This window comes from Metopolophium dirhodum, chromosome 1 (genome assembly GCF_019925205.1).
Source record: "Metopolophium dirhodum isolate CAU chromosome 1, ASM1992520v1, whole genome shotgun sequence".
Taxonomy (NCBI): Eukaryota; Metazoa; Arthropoda; class Insecta; order Hemiptera; family Aphididae; genus Metopolophium; species Metopolophium dirhodum.
The window spans coordinates 117,152,131-117,171,305 of record NC_083560.1 but is presented as its reverse complement, the minus strand read 5'-3'; the positions used below and the strand labels follow the sequence as shown (position 1 = coordinate 117,171,305).

Sequence of the window (19,175 nt, the reverse complement as noted above, 5' to 3'; positions counted from 1 at the left end):
ATGCGACCCGCAACATCACTCTTCTGTATGCTGATTCCATCTTGGAGATTGCTTTCGCCGTCATAGAAGGATACCAAAAGGGAGCACCGTACAGCAGACGTGACGTTACCACCGTTGCTAGTACCCTTCTCGTTTTTTGCCCCGCTCCTCTGAGATTCGGCAATATCTGGATTACCTGCCGCCAGGCTTCGCCAGCCCTCGCCGCCGCGTAATCGCCGTGCTCCTTGAAATGGAGAACCTAACTTAACCTAACCTAACCTAACCTTTTTTTTTTTTGCAGTTTGAATCGGGTGCCGAAGGAGGAACCGTGTTAGCATTACTTCTCCACCGCCCCTCATCGTTTATTGTACATCTAAAAAAGAAAAAAACAAGTTAGCAAGTACAACAACTGCGCCCTTAGACGCGCTCCCATGACCTGACAGCTCTTCCTTATCGAGTGCTAGTGGATATTCGGCTACCAGGCAGTGTTGCTCGGGGAGCTTACATTAAAAAGATATAAATTGCTTAGGCCGCTGTGGGCCTCGTATTTCGTTGGCGATGCCTGGCTTCGTGGCCCGGCACTCAGCCCACCAGCCTTGACGTCTCTTGTTGTCCATCTTCCCAACCCGGCTATTAGCCCACCGGTCTCGGGTCCCGTACATCGCACCTGTGCTTCGCGGCCCGGCGCTATGGTCCAACGGCCTAGAAGTCTCGTACTTGGTCACCTCCTCCTTCGTCGTCCACGTTCCGGCGCCTGCCAAGCTCTCTCCTCTTTCTCATTGAGGGTCATTATGAGGCGCGAAGGTGAGTCGCTGGTCAAATATTACGCTGAGGTACCTCAATTTCTTGGTCAGTTCTATGTGGTGCCCGCCCACTACGAGACGGGGAGGGACGAACGCTCGCCTTTTGATAAGGAGCACTGCCTCGCTCTTGTGTTGCACGTTCTCCAGGCCCCTGCTGGTCATCCACCCGTCGATCGCCTCCAGGGTGGGATTGACGACGTCTTCGAGTTGTTGGCCCGTCCTGGCCACTCCGACCACGGCCAAATCGTCGGCAAATCCAATCAAGTGAACGACGTTGGGGACTTCAGTCTCGAGGAGGGAGTCGTACGCCACGTTCCACAGGGCGGGATCCATGCCCGATCCCTGGCGGACGCCACACGTGACTCGCCTTGAGGTCTGTTCATCGCCGGTTAGTAGCTCCCTGTCGTTGAGCCATGACCGAAACATTTCTACTAGATACTCCGGGGTGTTCTTGCTCCGAAGCGCCTCGTCAATCACAGGCCACCGCAGGGAGTTGAACGCGTTCTTGACGTCGAGCGTAACCAGCACACACAAGTCCTTGAGTTCAATAAAAATGAAAAACATTGTTATGAGATTGACACTTCAAAAACAAATTATGAACAGATCAATAGAAACTTATTGTAACTCCTTTAAACTGAAAATGTTAACTTTTTATAATAATATTGTAATCTTTTGATATAATATTGTTGTGGCTAGGTTCCCTCAGCTTCCCTCTTCGTCAGCACCTCCTTCACGAACCGCTCTACCGCCGTCCAGTTACTCCGTGACTCCATCATCTTCCCCACAACAGTCTCGGGAGTGAATGGGTCGTTGATTGCAGCTTTTAGCTCCATTCTCCGACGCCACCACCTGACGCACAGGAAAAACGCGTGCTCCGCGTCGTCCACAGGCGCGAGACAGTCCACACACCTAGGGTGGACAACTTGCGGATCCTGTGCAGATACTGGCCGAAACATCTATGTCCCGACAGGAACTGCGTCAGGTGGAAGTTCGTCATCAGCTCGTGGCTCGTGGCGCACCAGGGACGAACGTCCGGGATCAGCCGCCTGGTCCAGCTTCCTGATGCCTCCGTCGACCATCTCTCCTGTCATGCCTCCATGGTGCTGGTTCTCAGATCGTTGCCTGCTGTGGGTGCCGATAGCCGATAACCAGTAGAGAACATCGTTTTAGCAAATTTTTGTACAAAAGACTTATCGGTAAAACATGAAGTTCTACATAATTATCTTTTATGGGTCCGGTTTCATTTTTTTTGTTAAGGCAAGTACGAACTGCTTTATTTTGTTGAATGCTTAGTGGATTAAGTATACTATCTGTTGTACCACCCCAAACAATTATTCCATACTGACATATAGACTGGTATAGTGACATATATACAATTCTTATAGTGCCATTAAAAATTATTTTATTTAAGATATATAATTTAATTGTAATTTTCCTTAGTCGAGTTGTAATGTTTGATACATGCATATTCCATCTCATATTGTAGTCAAACATCAAATCCAAATATTTTATTTTAGTCACTCAGCACTCTATTTATTGTGGAGTAGCTTCGATTGTCTCTTTTATGAGACAATTATATTAGACATGTATCGGCTTTTATTTTGTCTCTTTGCTTTCGCAAAGGCTAAACATACGGTTATATAATATTAATTGACAGTAATTGTTTTTTTTACTATTATCTATATAAATAGATATATAAATATAATAAATATATTTTGATACCATGTATAACGCATCTAATAGTCCCTACTCCTGGTTTAAAGCCATATTGATTTTTCGAAAGCAGCTTATTATTTTCTAAAAATGTAATTAATATTGACTTTAAGACTTTTTCAAGAATCTTTGCTAAATTACTGGTCAACGATATTGGTCTGTAATTATTTACTAGTTGTTTATCCCCATTTTTAAAATTTTGTTTAACAATAGTTGATTTGACCTGTGATGGAAATATTCCTTCCTTTAAGCTTTTGTTATAAATACAAATTATTGGATCTATAATAATCCATGATATACTTTTTAATAGTTTTACCGTTATTTTAAACCTGTCAAAAACCTCGCGTTTTCGGCGGTAGCAAAGAACGTTGTCCGCGATCCGACGCATTCGGATTGCATACCTGATGCCCTAACCCGGCCATCCCACATTGTCCGCTATCCGATGAAGTCTGATTGCTTACGCGGATAACTGAGGTGACTGACCTGCTAAACACCAAACAAATCGCGGGGGCTAAATGATTTTTTTATAAAAGCTACTATAAGTTGTTAGGTTTGGAGCATAGGTATGCACCTTAAAATGAATCTAAATATATTTTATAAAAGTCACTGTGATAGTAAAATACTATTGTAATTTACTATATAAATAGTAAGTTTCAAGTTACTAACAATTTCTTTGAATTATTAAAAAAAAAATATAATTGTTATACTTTAATATCTAATTTTGTAAAAATTTAAACTTCAAATGTGTATAAAAAATTGTATTTTCCTATATATATTTATTACATTTTTGGATTTCAATCAGAACTACTTATGAACCACGGTTATCTACTCAGGTTGAAATACGCCGTATGTCGACCCATAATAAACAATAACCCCGTTTCGTGTACAGCGCTATTAACTATTAATTAAGCTTTTTGTTGCTAAGCAGCCTGCAAGGATACCAAATCAAATAATATTATTTTTATCTAGTTATTAATTATTAGTTTTTTTAAATTTTTATAGATAGCAAGAATCTAATATTGATCTATCGTTTGATACAATTATGAGCACTACCAAATTGCATACATTTAGATTGTTGTGCAGTTTGAATATTGTAATAACAGTATTATTACACACAGCTGGATTTTTCTTACTGATGTATATTTTATAAGGGACCGTTTAAAATATGTACTTGTTTTTCTGACCAACCTTCAATTAGAGCAGCGTTTCTCAACTAGTGGTATGCGGAAAGTACACTAAGAAAATACACTACAATAAACTACTATCGTAAATTTAAAAAACCCTAAACTTCTATGATATTTAAATTATATGTGATACATAATATATACAATTTCGGTATACACAGAATTGTTAGTTAGAATAAATACAACTATTAATTATATGAGTAAAATAAACTTCTTGTTCGCAAATATATTTTAACTAAATAAATAATTATTTTTGATGTACTATTTATTGCAATTAATATATTTATTATGTGCTACATTCGTTAAAATGTCATAATCTTCAATTTTGGTGGTGTGTAATTTGTCAAAAAAGCATTATTTTTGTATAAATTAGAAAAAACAGAAAACGGTACATGACGTATACATGACAAAATATATAGGTATGTCAGCAACAGTACTAATTTTAATCTTGTCTGCGCATTCCCACTTTTTCCTGTGTATTAGGTTCCGCTTTTTATTGGTCCTTATTATAAAGAACTTGGTTACCTACCGCGTAAATATGAATTTACTTTGTAAAAAGAAGTAATGCGATTTTTTTTTTATTATTACTAGTTATGTTTGTGTTAGTCATACTTAGTATATAACTATATTTTTTAATAATATAATGAAATAAACTATATGTGCTTTATTTATTTATTTATGTAGAAAAAACTCTATTTACAAAAAATTGTGTTTAAATAAGTGTGCAGTATAAGAATTTGAAATATTATAACAAAAACAAACTTACAAAAAAAACATGACAATCATTCAAATAATTTATTGATTTATATATATTATCCATGAAACAGACTTAAAATTAATACAACAAAGTATATAATAGAATACTAAGAATGTTTTGTATTAGTGGTGTTATCCCCCCAAGGTTGGCCAGACTGTAGTCGGTAATATTTGGCCCTGTACGGTGATAGGCCGACTAGTATTTAGTTGTGACTTGTGAGCCGGACGCTGTCTGTGCGGTACGTCTCTCTGTCGGCGGGTGCGAAAAGCGAGGCCGAAGAGTGACTATTGTTCAATAAAAGTTATTAATTCTAAATGAAGTGTGTTGTTCTTTTTTTTTTACTAGTAACTGTTGTGAATTGTTTTTTTTTTTGATTAAGGAAGAGGCGATAACATAAGTCAGAAGTGGGATTAAATCTGAAGTGCGTAGTGCCGGAACGTTAAGTGCGACGGGTCACGTGACTGGCGAGGTTAAGCGTTACGCAATACGTCGAGTTCGTTATTGAGGTTAACCGGTACGCCAAGGAGATTGAAAACGTTATCAGCTAATCGCGTGTCCACGTATCATTGTTGTCTCGTTGTTGTTGTTGTTGTTGTTGATAACGTTCAACATGACGGGTGGTAAGAACGCGAGTCCTGCAGTACCACAGGCACCAACTTATAATGAACTTTTCACGCTTGTCAAGACCCTTTCGACAAGAGGTAGCCGCTATGGGAGTGTCGAGTAGAGAGGCCTCGAACGCGGTTAGGTTAGGTTATCAGGCTGGAAGACAATCGCGTCAAACTGTGATGGATTTCCGGGTGTTGCCAGATCTCGACAAAACCGTCGGTAGTTTCGATGGACGTGAGTCTACCCACGCGTCGGCCGATTGGCTAGCCTCCGTCGAAGGGATCGCCGATTTAAACTGTTGGCCTTTCGTTTATCGCGTTCAGTTCATGCTCGCGAACGTGCAGGGAGCCGCCCGAGATTGGTTTGTCGGTCGATTGTTCGTAGATTGGGCAGATTTTAAAAGGCAGTTCAGCGCAACGTTCGTCCGTACCGTCCGAATGTCTGATCGTTGGGACGCTTTACGTACGCGACGCCAGCTGAAGGACGAACACTGTATGGATTATTTCCAAGCCAAAGTCAGGTTGTGTCGCGACTTACTTCTTTCGTTCGACGAAATACGGGACCACGTTATACAAGGATTGTACTCAAAAGAAGTCGCCATGTTTGCGATGAGTAGGACACACCGAGATGAAAACGAGTTGCTGACGGACCTCTTGGATTGGGAGAGAATGCACGCGCTGCGGAACGCCGCAGGACCAGCACAGGTAAAATCCAAGGAACCTGTCAAAATTGTTGAGCCTCGATGTAGTCGGCTTGCTGCCGCTAGCAGTGACGAGAAGAAGTCATGGAGATGGATGGCGCCTGTGCTGAAAAATCTGAGGAAGCCCAGGGAAAAGTTAGCGACGACGTTGAACGCGGCAGCTGTTTTTACTGCCATAATATCGGACACCTGTCACGTAATTGTCAAGTGAGACGAAAAACTATTACGTGTTACCATTGTGGCGTGGCCGGACATTTGAAGTCCAACTGTCCGGACTTAGCACAAGTGATTGCCATGTCGGGGGGTGGCGTGCCGAAGATACATCCTTACCTGAAGGTCGGAGTGATCAACGGACGTGAGTACAGCGCCCTAATAGACACTGGGAGTTCGTGTACACTCCTAAAATCCACAGTAGCTGTTAAGAGCGGATTGGGGATACGGCCGTCCGAAAAGCGATTACACGATGTGGGTAGCACAATCGTGCCATCGCTAGAAACCGTCGGCGAATCTACCATTGAAATTATTATCGATGGGGTCAACGCAGAACCGGTCGGGGTCCTTGTGGTATCTGATGGGGCCCAGGGGCCTGACGTTATAGTTGGACGAAATTGGCTAGACTCGTCGACCGTAACTTACCGTAAGGTTGGTATTGATTTGATTATTGAAAAAGTGTCTTCTGTCAACGAGCTAGTGGAGCCTTCAGTAATGACGCTGGGAAATGAATTTGATGTACTGTACGTGGTCGATGAAGAAGATGTTGATACGCCTTTACCGCTTGTCCTGGACGATTTTAAATTCGTAGCTAAAGATGCCAGTTCAGTAGAGCGTCAAGAGCTAATGAATCTGGTCAATGAGTACCGTGGGTGTTTCGCCAAGGGACTGTCGGAGCTGGGATGCACACCACTGATGACCATGGACGTCAACGAAGTGCCTGGGAGCAGGCCCGTGGTGTGTAGGCCTTACAAGACGTCAGCTGAAGACCGGAATGAAATCGCCGAGATTGTCGGAGAGTGGAAGAAATGTGGTATAGTAGAAGAAACGCAGTCGCCATACGCCAGCCCAGTTTTACTCGTAAAGCAAAGTGGTGGTAAACACAGGCTGTGCGTCGACTATAGGCGATTGAACAAGCAAACCCTGCGACACCATTTCCCTCTGCCTGATATGGGTGAAAAACTTGAGTCACTAGCCACGGCCAGCTTGTTTGCTCAGCTCGACCTGGCGAGTGGGTATTTGCAAATACCACTCACTCCTGAAGCAGCTGCAAAAAACGCTTTCATCACTGCGGATACCACAGGACAGTTTGCGCGGATGCCCTTTGGGTTATTGGGTACCGTAGCCGAGTTCACTAGATTAATGCACAAGGTGCTGGGGCCGCTCAGGGGTGATGTGGTTCGGAACTATCTAGATGATATGGTTGTAGACGCCGGAAGTTGGTCGGACATGTTGTCCAAACTGCGTCAAGTTTTTGACAGACTGAGGTGTACTAATTTGACTCTCAAGCCGTCCAAGTGCTCGTTTGGAACCAAACGTATTGAATTTTTGGGGTTTATCGTTTAAGGTGGAATGATACAACCTGGTGAGGAAAAGACTCGCTGTATCGCTGAGTATCCAGAACCTAGTGATGCTCACGCAGTAAGAAGATTTTTGGGTCTTACAGGGTTCTTTAGGCGATTTGTAAAAGATTATTCTAAGATAGCCAAACCGCTGACCAGGCTTTCAAAGAAGGATGTAAGGTTTGAGTGGTGTCCAGAAACTGAAGAAGCTTCATTAACCATAAAAAAGTTATTGACCGGGCCACCAATCCAAGCCATGTTCAACCCCAAGTCCGGAGTGATAGAGTTACACACGGATGCGAGTGCGGTGGGCCTTGGGGCAATGCTGATGCAAGCCAGTAAAGAGGGTGAGCCCTTACACATGGTCTATTGTGCAAATCGAACAACAAGTGAAGCTGAGTCCAGGTACCATTCGAGCAAACTGGAGCTGATGTGTATCTTCTGGGCTGTACGCAAGTTGAGGCAGTTTCTGTTGGGAGTACGGTTTATTGTGTATACTGATTGTCAAGCACTAGTGTACTTGAATTCGTTCAGAGGCACTAGTTCTCAGATAGCACGTTGGCACGACTCCCTACAAGAGTTCGACTTTGCAGTGAAATACAGGCCAGGGGTACGAATGGGCCATGTGGATGCACTTTCACGTGCGCCAATGAAGTCGGAGGAAGGAGTGTTCGATGAACAACTGGATGTCTGTGTGGTACTCACTCTGGAAGAGAGGGTGCAGATGTGTCAAGCTTCTGATGCTGAGCTCTTGGACATCAAGAAAAAGGTTGAAGCCGAACACGTGAGCGGAGGAGTTGGGATGCTGAGTGACTACGAGGTAGAAGACGGGCTGTTATATCGCAGATTCCATGGCAAGCTGCTATTCGTCATGCCAAAAGCCATGAGGAAGAGTCTTGTCGTAAGTTCCCATGACCTCAGCGGACACCCTGCTGTCGACAAAACTATGGCAAACATACGGCAGGATTTTTGGTTCACGGGAATGAAAAGATACGTTCGGTTCCACATACGCATGTGCTTCGAGTGTCTAATGGTAAAGGTTCCAAGAGGGAAGCAACCAGGATTATTGCACCCCCTGCCCATTGGAAATAGGCCGTTCGAGACGGTACATGCAGACCATGTTGGACCATTCTTGACTACTGAAAGGGGTCGCAGGTATGTCCTAGTATTTGTGGACAGCTTAACTAAGTTTTTTTTATTTTATGCTGAAGCTGGAACCGGTGCGGAAGAGACTGTGCAGTGTGTGCAACGTCTTGTTGGAGCGTATGGGCTACCCAAACGGCTGGTGAATGACCGAGGTACCAGTTTTACTGCGCTTAGCTTCGTTACCTACTGCGAAGAACAAGGGATAAACCATGTGCTGGCGTCTTCAAGGCACCCCAGACGAATGGTCAAGTGGAGAGAGTTCACAGCACCCTGATGTCTGCCTTGATCACCACTTGTGTCGAGCCGGAGGACTGGGACTTGGAGCTCTTGAAGGTCCAGAATGACCTGAATAGCAGTGAGAGTAAGGTGATCAGGAAGACCCCTTTTGAGCTGCTACATGAGTATAGGCCACGCTTCCGATTGGAAAACCTACGTCCCCTTTCTAAGACGGAAACAGTTTGGCATTTTTTTTTAATAATATAGTAGTATGTATAAAACATACATTTTTAGTAGTATTTACAAGATATGTTTTTTTTTAAATTAAATTTGTATAAGTACGTCTTTTTCAACTAAAAATAAATGCATATTCAAACGCATATTTTGATATTTTTTGGTGCATATGTATGCGCATATTTCTAAGGTTTTAAGCACATTAAGTCCAGAGCCCTGCTTATTATACATTTATATTTTATACAGTTGTCAGTAGTGTACGAGCAAGAGAAGTAAAAGTGAGATAAGAAAAGCATTCGATTATATTTAGCATAACATGTTTATTTTATCATGATTTTTATTTTTTACTACTAATTTTATCATTTGAATGTTTTATTCGATTATTTTATCATTCGAACATTAGTAGTAAAAAATAAAATGTTTTTTGATGTTCTCGACCTTCTATTATTTGTTATATTATATTATAATATGGTGTATTGTACCATTATACCTATACTTCATTGGGCAGCCTTCAGTTGCAGCGTTTTTTTTTATATCGTTCAATTATTAATAATATTATATTATAAATATAAATTAAATGTTCATATTGTGGTTTACTGTGGGTCTATTGAATAGAATAATTCACTTTATTTTCGATACCAAAAAGTAAAATCAGGAAATAAGAAATGCAATATAATATTTTTTTTTTAAAGAACGTTCAGTATATAACTATTTAGCTCGACAATTGTAAAGCAATAAAATATCTAAATAATGATAAATATAAACTTATAAATAGTTTGATATTACAATTCAAATTGTATAAGTATCATGCAATACAATTATTTCCAAAAATAGTTTTGGACTAATAGTATTGTAGGAGTAATAACCAATAGGCAATAAGAATAAGATACCAAAAACAATATTACGTATTATTAAATTATTATCATTGTGATTTCTGGCATTAGTCGAATAAGAAGTGTTTCTCTGTTATTTATTTTATTTTATATTTAGTAAAATGGCACCTAAAAGATTGGTGGTATGGGAGCATTTTAAAAAAATGAATGAAAAATGCGTGAAGTGCCAAATATGCAAAAAAGATTTCAATTACCATAACAATACTACAAATTTAAAAGGTAATAATAGTAATAATATTAACTAAATTATAAAAAAATAAAAACGCGACATCATAGATTAGGTTTTTTCTTCTATGTAGTAACAAAATTTGAGGTTTTTATTTTGATTATAGCCTGTATTTGATGTTCGCTTAAACATCCTTTTTTACAACAAATATCATGATTACACTGCAATAAAAAATTGTATTGACACACGAATATTTTTAAATAACTTTTAAAAAAGTTTTAAATTGTTAGATTTTAATTATTTTTTTAATTTATAAAAAATGCTTAGTCAAAATTACTTATTAAACGTGTGTGTACTGTGTAGCACTAGCATAATAATTAACTAGATAATATCTTAACTATATCATAAGGTTATAACTATAATTCATAAAATTAATAATATGTAGAACAATATTAGATTCAGATGTATTATCGACCGGCCCTTCTACTAGTTCTAATTTACAATCAGAACATTCGGGTTCTAATACGAGTTCACAGCAGCCCTGTACTTCACCTATACTTAAACGTTCTCGCCAGTTAAAATTATTTGGTTCGACTAGAGGTAATGAGTTATCCGAAGTAGAAAAAAGTTCAATAGACAAAAGTCTAATCAAAATGATTTCTGTTGATTATCAACCACTTTCATTAATTGATAATATTGGATTTTTGGAGTATTCAAAAAAAAATACAGCCTTTGTATAAGCCGCCTAGTAGGAAAACGTTAACTATGCAATTATTGCCGGATGAATATAAGAAGATAGCTACCATTCTTAAATCTATGTTAAGAAGTGTCAACAATGTTTTAATTACGACCGATATGTGGACTTCGGATAGCAATAGGGCTTATTTAAGAGTTATGGGTCACTTAATATTTAACGATCGTTTATATTCGCCTGTTTTAGCAACAAGAGAAATTATTAAAACACATAATGGTGCAAACATTGATGCTTCAATTTCAGATATTTTAATTGAGTGGGGTATTTTAGACTAAATAGTAACAATAGTTTCAGATAACAGGGAGAATATAAAAAATGCGATAAATGAACACCTTCATAAATATCACCATCCATGTGTTGCGCATACATTAAATTTAATTGTTCATGATGCAATTACTTCAAATGAAGAGTTACCTAACGTGCTAAAAAAATGCCGAGCGTTGGTTGGGCATTTTAAACATAGTGTTTCCGTGTCTACAAAATTAAAAGAAATACAAAACCAAATGAATTTTCCCGAATTAAAAGTCAAACAATACGTTAGTACTAGATGGAATTCTAGTTTGATAATGTTGGAAAGACTTATTCAAACTAAAACGCCGTTATCTGCCGTAATAACATTTCTTCCTCATGCTCCAAATTTCTTAACCGCGTTAGAATGGGTCTGACTGTCTTCCGTTATTAAAACCTTTTGAAATAATGACAGTTGAGTTATCTGGAGAATATTATCCAACAGTTATTCCTTTGATACGAGGACTTCAGTATACACTGAGAAACAAAACGACTACAACAGCAGCAGGTACTTTACTTAAAAAAACAGCAATCGATGTTTTAGCTAGGCGTTTAGGGATATTAGAATGCAATAAAATAGTAGCAAAAGCTACATTTTTAGATCCAAAATTTAAAAAGACAGGATTTGGGTTAGTGGATAATGCAAATAATTCGGAGAAATGGATAACAGATGAAATTAATTCTATAATGAGAAATACTCAAAAGAACGAAACATCTAATATGTCTGTTACGTACCCACGTATTAATTAATCATATATTAACTATGTACAGCGCGCCGCACGTTTCTAATAATATTTGACACTATAACTAATAAGGCAATTAGTATAGTATAACATGCGGAGGTCGTTGCAAAATCGTAGATAAAACAATTAAACTATAGAAGGTGCCGTCACATACGTATCTTTCCTGGAAAGCCAACGCCCATACGCAGGATACGAGTCGACCAGCATACCAAATACGAGACCCGAACTCTGTCTCATGACCGAGCTTAGCCACTACTACAACCACCCACTCCAAAGGACACAATCATATATATAGAAGCCCAGGACAAGAGCTCTTCAGACGGTTAGGGACATTCAGAGTCAGGTCGTAACACCACTCACAGTTTATATTCTATCTTTATATTATAACATTGTATTTTTGTACTACGTTAATAAACATTCATCATACCTAGTACATCACGTATTCTATCTCTGCGTTGATGTATATATCGACGTCGGTTGGGACGTAACATGTCTATCAACGGAGAACCTAATTTATTACGGGGACACTCTGATAGTAAAGTTTCCCAAATTAGAACACCCTTATCAACTGGAATCTCGGCTTCTCTCTTAATACGGCAGTATTTAGCAATGCCCTATTTAACCCTGCGTAGGTCGCGTGAATTACTATTGTAATCCATCTAAAAATAAATGGTTTTTTCGTATATTGAAAACCAATAAAGTTATCTTATCTTTTCAGTACCTTCGAATAACATGTTGCTTAATATAATTAGTTTGTTTCCGATTACTGGTCGCATAAGTTCTCGTTGTTATCGGAATTCAAAGTGTGTTGGATTACCAGTGTATGCCGCGCGATCTTTCACGCCCGTTTTTTTTCCGTTTATTTTCTAATCAAAGTTTTTATTTACGTATTAATTATAAAATAATAATAAAAAAATGAGCAACACAATCGATATTGAACAATGGCTAGAAGAAGATGAAGATGAACTTATTGATGGAAATGACATTGACAGTGAAGATGAGTTGGGGGATCAGGTAGACATTAATAATGAAAACATGGATACGGAAAATAGTGACTATGAAAATAAAAGTGAGTCAAGTAGTGATGATGTTGGTCCAATATTACAAAATAAATATTTTTTTGGGAAGAATAAAACTAGATGGAATAAGAAAGCACCTACTAGTACCCATCGGACACGTTCTCATAATATAATTGTTCATTTACCTGGTCCAAAATCGATCGCAAAAAATATGAAAACTCATTTATAATGTTTTTTTCTTTTTTTTGATGAAGTTGTAATAAATATTATCGTCAAAAGTACAAATATAAAAATATCTTTTGTGAAGAAAAATTATGAACGTGCTCGAGATGCTAGGGAAACTTATGATGTTGAAATTAAAGCTTTGATTGGTATTTTAATTCTTGCAGGAGTTTCTAAATCTAGTAGACAAAATATATTTAATTTATTTGATGATTCCAAGGGAACTGGACTTGAGGCTGTGTATCTAACTATGAATATTCAACGTTTTAGATTTTTAGTTAGAAATTTGCGTTTTGACGATTTTACCAACCGCTCAGAAAGATGCGAAATTGATAAATTGGCTCCTATAAGGGAACTTTTTGAAGTTCTAGTGCAAAATTTTCAAAATAATTTTATTCCGAGTGAATATTTGACATTAGATGAACAATTAATTGCTTTCCGTGGTAGATGTTCGTTCAGACAATATATTCCAAATAAACCTGCCCGTTACGGAATAAAAATATTCGCTCTTGTAGACGTAAAAAATGCATATACATTTAATTTGGAGGTTTATGCCAGGACAACAACCAAATGGTCCTTATAAAATGAATAATAGTGCGGAAAGTGTTGTCAAAAGAATGGTTCAGCCAGTGGAAGGTACTAAAAGGAACATAACCATGGATAACTGGTTCACTTCACTTCCAGTGGTAAAATATTTACTAACTGAAAAACAATTGACAGTAGTGGGGGCTTTAAGAAAAAATAAAACATGTATTCCAAAAGAATTTTCAATTTCAAAAAATAGGGAAATAAATTCGTCATTATTTGGTTTCCAAAAAGATTGCACAATCACTTCATATGTCCCGAAAAAAAATAAAGTAGTTATACTGCTATCCACTCTGCATAATGACGCTTCTATCGATCAAGACACAGGAGATCAACAAAAACCAGAGATGATTACATTTTACAACCAAACTAAATATGGCGTTGATAGATTAGACCAAATGTGTGGTCTATATGACGTTTCAAGAAATTCTCGTCGTTGGCCGCTTACCATATTTTTTAACCTAATTAATACATCATGTATAAATGCTTTAAATGTGTATAAATTTAACAATATCAACAATAAATCTAAAAGATCAGACTTTTTAGAAGCATTAGCTTTACAACTGATGAAACCGAATATTGAAAGACGTATTAAAAATTCAAAATTACCAAAACATATTAGGAGTCGTGGTATGAAAATTGTAGGCCTCGTTGAAGATACACCTATTTTGCCTGAACGTCCTAAGGGAATTGGTCGATGTTATTTGTGTGGAAGAGCAAGAAACAAAAGTACGAGAAAATCATGTGAACGTTGTTACAAATGGGTGTGTCCAGATCATTTAAAATATATTTGTATTGGGTGTTGTGATGAAGAACAGAGTGAAGAATCATCTTAAATTATTTCAAATCAATAAAAATGTATTTTTTTTTTATAATTAAAAGTTAGAATATGTAAAAATGTATAAAGTACTCTTGTTTTTTTTATAATTATAAATATAGAGAGCTAAAATATATGTAAAATACTAAAATATTAATATGTTTGTACAGAAATATTATAAAAATTTAGTTGACTTTTTTTTTTTGTGCATCCTTACCGGCTACCAACGTTTTACAGCTGTCCAGACTAAAAAACCAGTTTTTACTGGAGTGTCTGGAAGACAGCTGCAAAACGTACTGTGGAAGGGATACAGTGATGCACATAATACATACAGGTCCTACGGCTCACGTGTTTTATCGCATTGTCAGTTGTTTACCGTCCGTTCGTTAACAACTATTTTTTACACCATTTTTTCTCCTCTGTCACCATTTAACGTTACCGTGTAAATTATTTAAAAATGTCGTTTGTTGATAAAGATACTCACAGCCAGAGTAAAAAAATTATCTATAGTGTGTATACATTTTTAAAACAAATGTCGGAGAAGCCAGATTTAACGGCTGATTTTTTTAAAAGTGCTCAAGTTATTACAGCCCAAGCTTGTGGAATATCTCATCGTACTGTAAAACGGATTTGTGCTGAAGCAAGAAGCAATATTAATTCAGAATTACCAGATGCGAGTCCTACGTTTATTTCTCCGCGTAAAGGATACAAACGCGCAAAAACTGTTTCAGAGCTTGATGATTTTGATTCCGATATTGTGAGAAGGACTATTTACGAGTTTTATGACCGGGGTGAGTACCCAACTGCTAATTTATCTGTATCTAATACACCTCTAAGAACTAATGGTCCTAAATAAAGAAGAAATAATCTATATTCAGTAGCTTTAAACCTTTTAGCTTCTTTGAGCGATCGGGGCTTTCTAGAAAATTCCCTCTGAATATATTGCCTAAATGAAAGTAACTGTTCAGATATTTGGTTTACTAACACCGAGGGCAATTTATTGGGTGGTTTGCCATTGATCCAAGTCCCAACTAATAGTTTTTTTACCACACCGAGAAGGACTAAATGCATATAATCAAGGGGTACTGTTGATATTAAATCTAAACCAGATATTTGAGCCAGTATAGTTTCTCCTATATGATGGTGTTCATCAGTTTGATTTCTAAAATCATCGTTTGTTCTTTTAACAAATGTTGTTTCAGGAAAACACATCCTGTCATTGATATATTCCCCTTCAGATGTACACTTAGAGCAAGAGTAGTAGCCAGCATGACCTTTTATCTGCAACACACTTGCTTTAGCTACTGCATCAAATAATAACATACATATTTCAATACGGGTTAACTTTCCAGCAACCACAATTTCTCTATCACATAAGCTAACAGCTTCAGAAACAAATTCTTCAAGAAAGTTATTAAAACAACAAGGTTTTTCTTGCCCATGATAAATACCAATAGGGAAGACAATATTATTTAATGGCTTATAATCTTTAACAACTCCCAGAATAGGATAAAGTTGACTTCCTGAAGACTTACTTAAAGGAAGACCATCAATATTTATTGCTAACTTAATGGTTAATGGAACAGATAATTGTTTATTAAAAATATTATTCAAACTATTTAAGATGCCAAAATGATAATACAACCCTGGTTTTACAACTCGCATAGTTGTTGTTTTAGGTGTCATTAAAAATGTCCTAGGATCCTTAGGAAGATTTTGAAATGTTGGCGTTTCCTTTAAAATTGATAGTAAACCTTGCAGGGCGTTATGGTTGATTTTAAATTCAATACTCCACTTTTGTAGTTTTTCAAAAATAGTTTCATTACTCGAATCATTGGAATTATAATTATTTTTAGAATTGTTATCTAGCTCATAATTTATAATACTTTTATCACTAGAACTAGATGTTTCTAAAAATGATTCACTACTATTCAAGACACAAGGCATATTTTCAATAAATTGAGTATTGACATTATGACTATTATCATCTGCATTACATTCCAGCACAGGAGACAAATTAGTTGAAGTAAAATCAGATGATAATAAAGGAACATTATGACTATTATCATCTGCATTACATTCCAGCACAGGAGACAAATTAGTTGAAGTAAAATCAGATGATAATAAAGGAACATTATGACTAACTAAACTACTCTTTTTAGATTCAATGGTAGAATTACAAATTGATTCAACTGATCTGTTTAAATCACTTAACTGATTTTTAACCAAACGGTTAAAATGTCTTTTGGAAAATGAATTTTTCTTCATGATTAAAAGTTTTACTAAATTACAGAACAACCGCTTAGCTGATGATTATACACATATCCTTAATCTTTAATTAATTAATTAATTAACAAAAAAAAAAAATTAGCACATTAAGAGAGACTATTTTTTTATTACAATTTATAAATCTAATAATCAAAAATGAGTACAGTTTACAGTAGTTTATTTACAATTTTTATCAAGAAGAAAATTAAAAATATAGGTAGGTAGGTAAACAAAATCACTCACAGAAAGTAGGTACCTATTATTAAAACTAAGAAGTAAGGCAAAACTACAGATAATAAAGAATAAATAATAAATAATATAAATATTTAAAGTCGCCATGGTGATGACTGATTAGTGTGAGCTATTAGTACAGAAACATACATTTTTTTTTGGAAGAAAATTAATTTCACTATAAAATATCCTAGACTATATCAGGCTTCATCTACATTTTTAAGAAATGGGTACAATAACCTATGTTTTATAGACAATACGAATAAATTAACTCAAAAGTTAACTATGAAAGTATATTGACTAGGATTTAACTAATTACAATAAAAATCAAAGAATAAGCTTATTCTAGTAGGTACCCAAACTGTGATATATCAATAGCTATGTGAACGTGATCATATTATTATAATTTATATAATTAATAAATGAACAAACAATATTACTTACAAATTTGAGTTTAAACCACTAATCACAATTAATTGACAATAAGAACAAAATACAAATCCCACGAACGGCACGAACTCAAAGTTTCAAACAGCGAAAAACGTTAGTTGTTAGTGGACTAACTAAAACAAAAGGATTCATTGTCTATTATGTAATAATTAACCGCCAACTGGTTGTAAGCACGTGACATTATATTATCAATTGATAGCGAGCGCATACTCGGTACCAAAGCGAACATTCATAGTATAACACAAAACGAATATTCTTAGCATATAACATTATCATAAACAATGAATATACCATAGAGATTCTAGATAATATAGAATGGGTGCATCTTAAAATAATAAATGAAGAATATTCTATTCTAATTCAATAATAGATATCTAATTTGGTATACACTTATCGTATCTTCTGAAGTGTCTGTATATCTATAGTATGAATGGTATTTTTGTAGAATATACTATTAATATATTGTGCTATGTGGGTGCTCAATTAATACTCAATGTTGTAAAAAAAAAAAAATATTATACCGGGTGGGTTCGATCGATGCAAAGGCTCCTCAAAAATTTAAAATTTAGTTACAAAAAATGCAACGATAGTCGTTTGTTTTTAATGGAGAGGAACGATATTGTCGCACTTCGGTGTAAATTTCTGAGGCAAATATGTATGCTGCGAAAAAATAAAGACGATCGGCCTGTTGTATACCTCGATGAAACGTGGGTAAACCAAAACCATTCACGCACGCTTATTTGGCAAAAAGAACGCAATTCGATGGGTATAAAGGTACCGACTGGTAAAGGAGGTCGACTTATTGTATGTCACGCAGGATGTGCTCGCTACGGGTTCATTGAAGGGTCGAAATTGGTATTTCGTAGTAACAGCGGAAATACAATCGATTACCACGACCAAATGAATGGTGAAGTGTTCAAACAGTGGTTTATTCAATTGTTGAGTAACCTTGAAGAGCCATCCGTTATCGTAATGGACAATGTGCCATACCATTCTACCCTCAAAGAATCATACCCAAAAAGTAATTGGAGAAAAGCCGACGTCCAACAATGGTTAACGGGTAAAAACGTTGAATTTCATCCATTAGAAACACTACCAGAACTTCGTCAAAAAGTTAAGAACCTAATGCCACGAGAAAAAAAATACGAGCTGGATGAAATCGCGTTGGAAAAGGGTCATGAGGTAATCCGTCTACCACCTTATCATTGTAAATATAACCCGATAGAGTTAATTTGGGCTCAGGTAAAGGGTGAAGTGGCAAAAAAAAACAACACGTTCAAAATGGTTGACATTGAACGTCTAACACATGAGGCATTAGATGCAGTGACTGTAGATGATTGGAAGAAATGCGTCCGACATGCGGAAGAAATTCAAATTGAAGACAACAAAAAAGAAATTATGCGGGACACCATGATTGAACCAATAATTCTTACCATACTTCCGGATGACAGTGACTGGAGTGACGACGACGATCAAGATGATGACGAAGGAAACAGAGAATAAAATATTTTATTTTATTTATTTTTGTATTTGTATTATTTGTTTTAAGTTTTTAATGTTTTTTATTTGGTTTGAATAAACAAATTATTGGTTTATAAAATATTTAAATATTTTCAGTAAATTAATTTTTAATTCAAAAAAACGCGGCAATTAGTTTAATTACGTTATGGACCACTGAGGCGAAACGGCCGCTGTGTTCGTGACGGGCACTTCTCATGTCGCGGACTATAGTTCTGTTCCAAATACAGGTGTATCAACTACAGGTAATATACACATTCAATAAAAATCAATTTATTTTACTATTTTTACTTTTAAATGTTAATTGTATCTGTTTTCTAAACAGTC

At 36.6% G+C, this 19,175-nt stretch overlaps 1 protein-coding gene across 1 annotated transcript; it reads left to right on the top strand.

Moving 5' to 3' along the window:
• Positions 1 to 18,092: 18,092 nt before the first annotated feature.
• Positions 18,093 to 18,833, top strand: LOC132953118 (uncharacterized). The gene has a single exon (XM_061025679.1). The coding sequence runs from the start codon at positions 18,093 to 18,095 to the stop codon at positions 18,831 to 18,833; it is 741 nt and encodes a 246-aa protein (XP_060881662.1).
• Positions 18,834 to 19,175: the final 342 nt, after the last annotated feature.

What these genes read in the sequence shown, in the direction of transcription:
- LOC132953118 (XM_061025679.1), top strand. Translation starts at nt 18,093, where the DNA reads ATGGGTATAAAGGTACCGACTGGTAAAGGAGGTCGACTTATTGTATGT.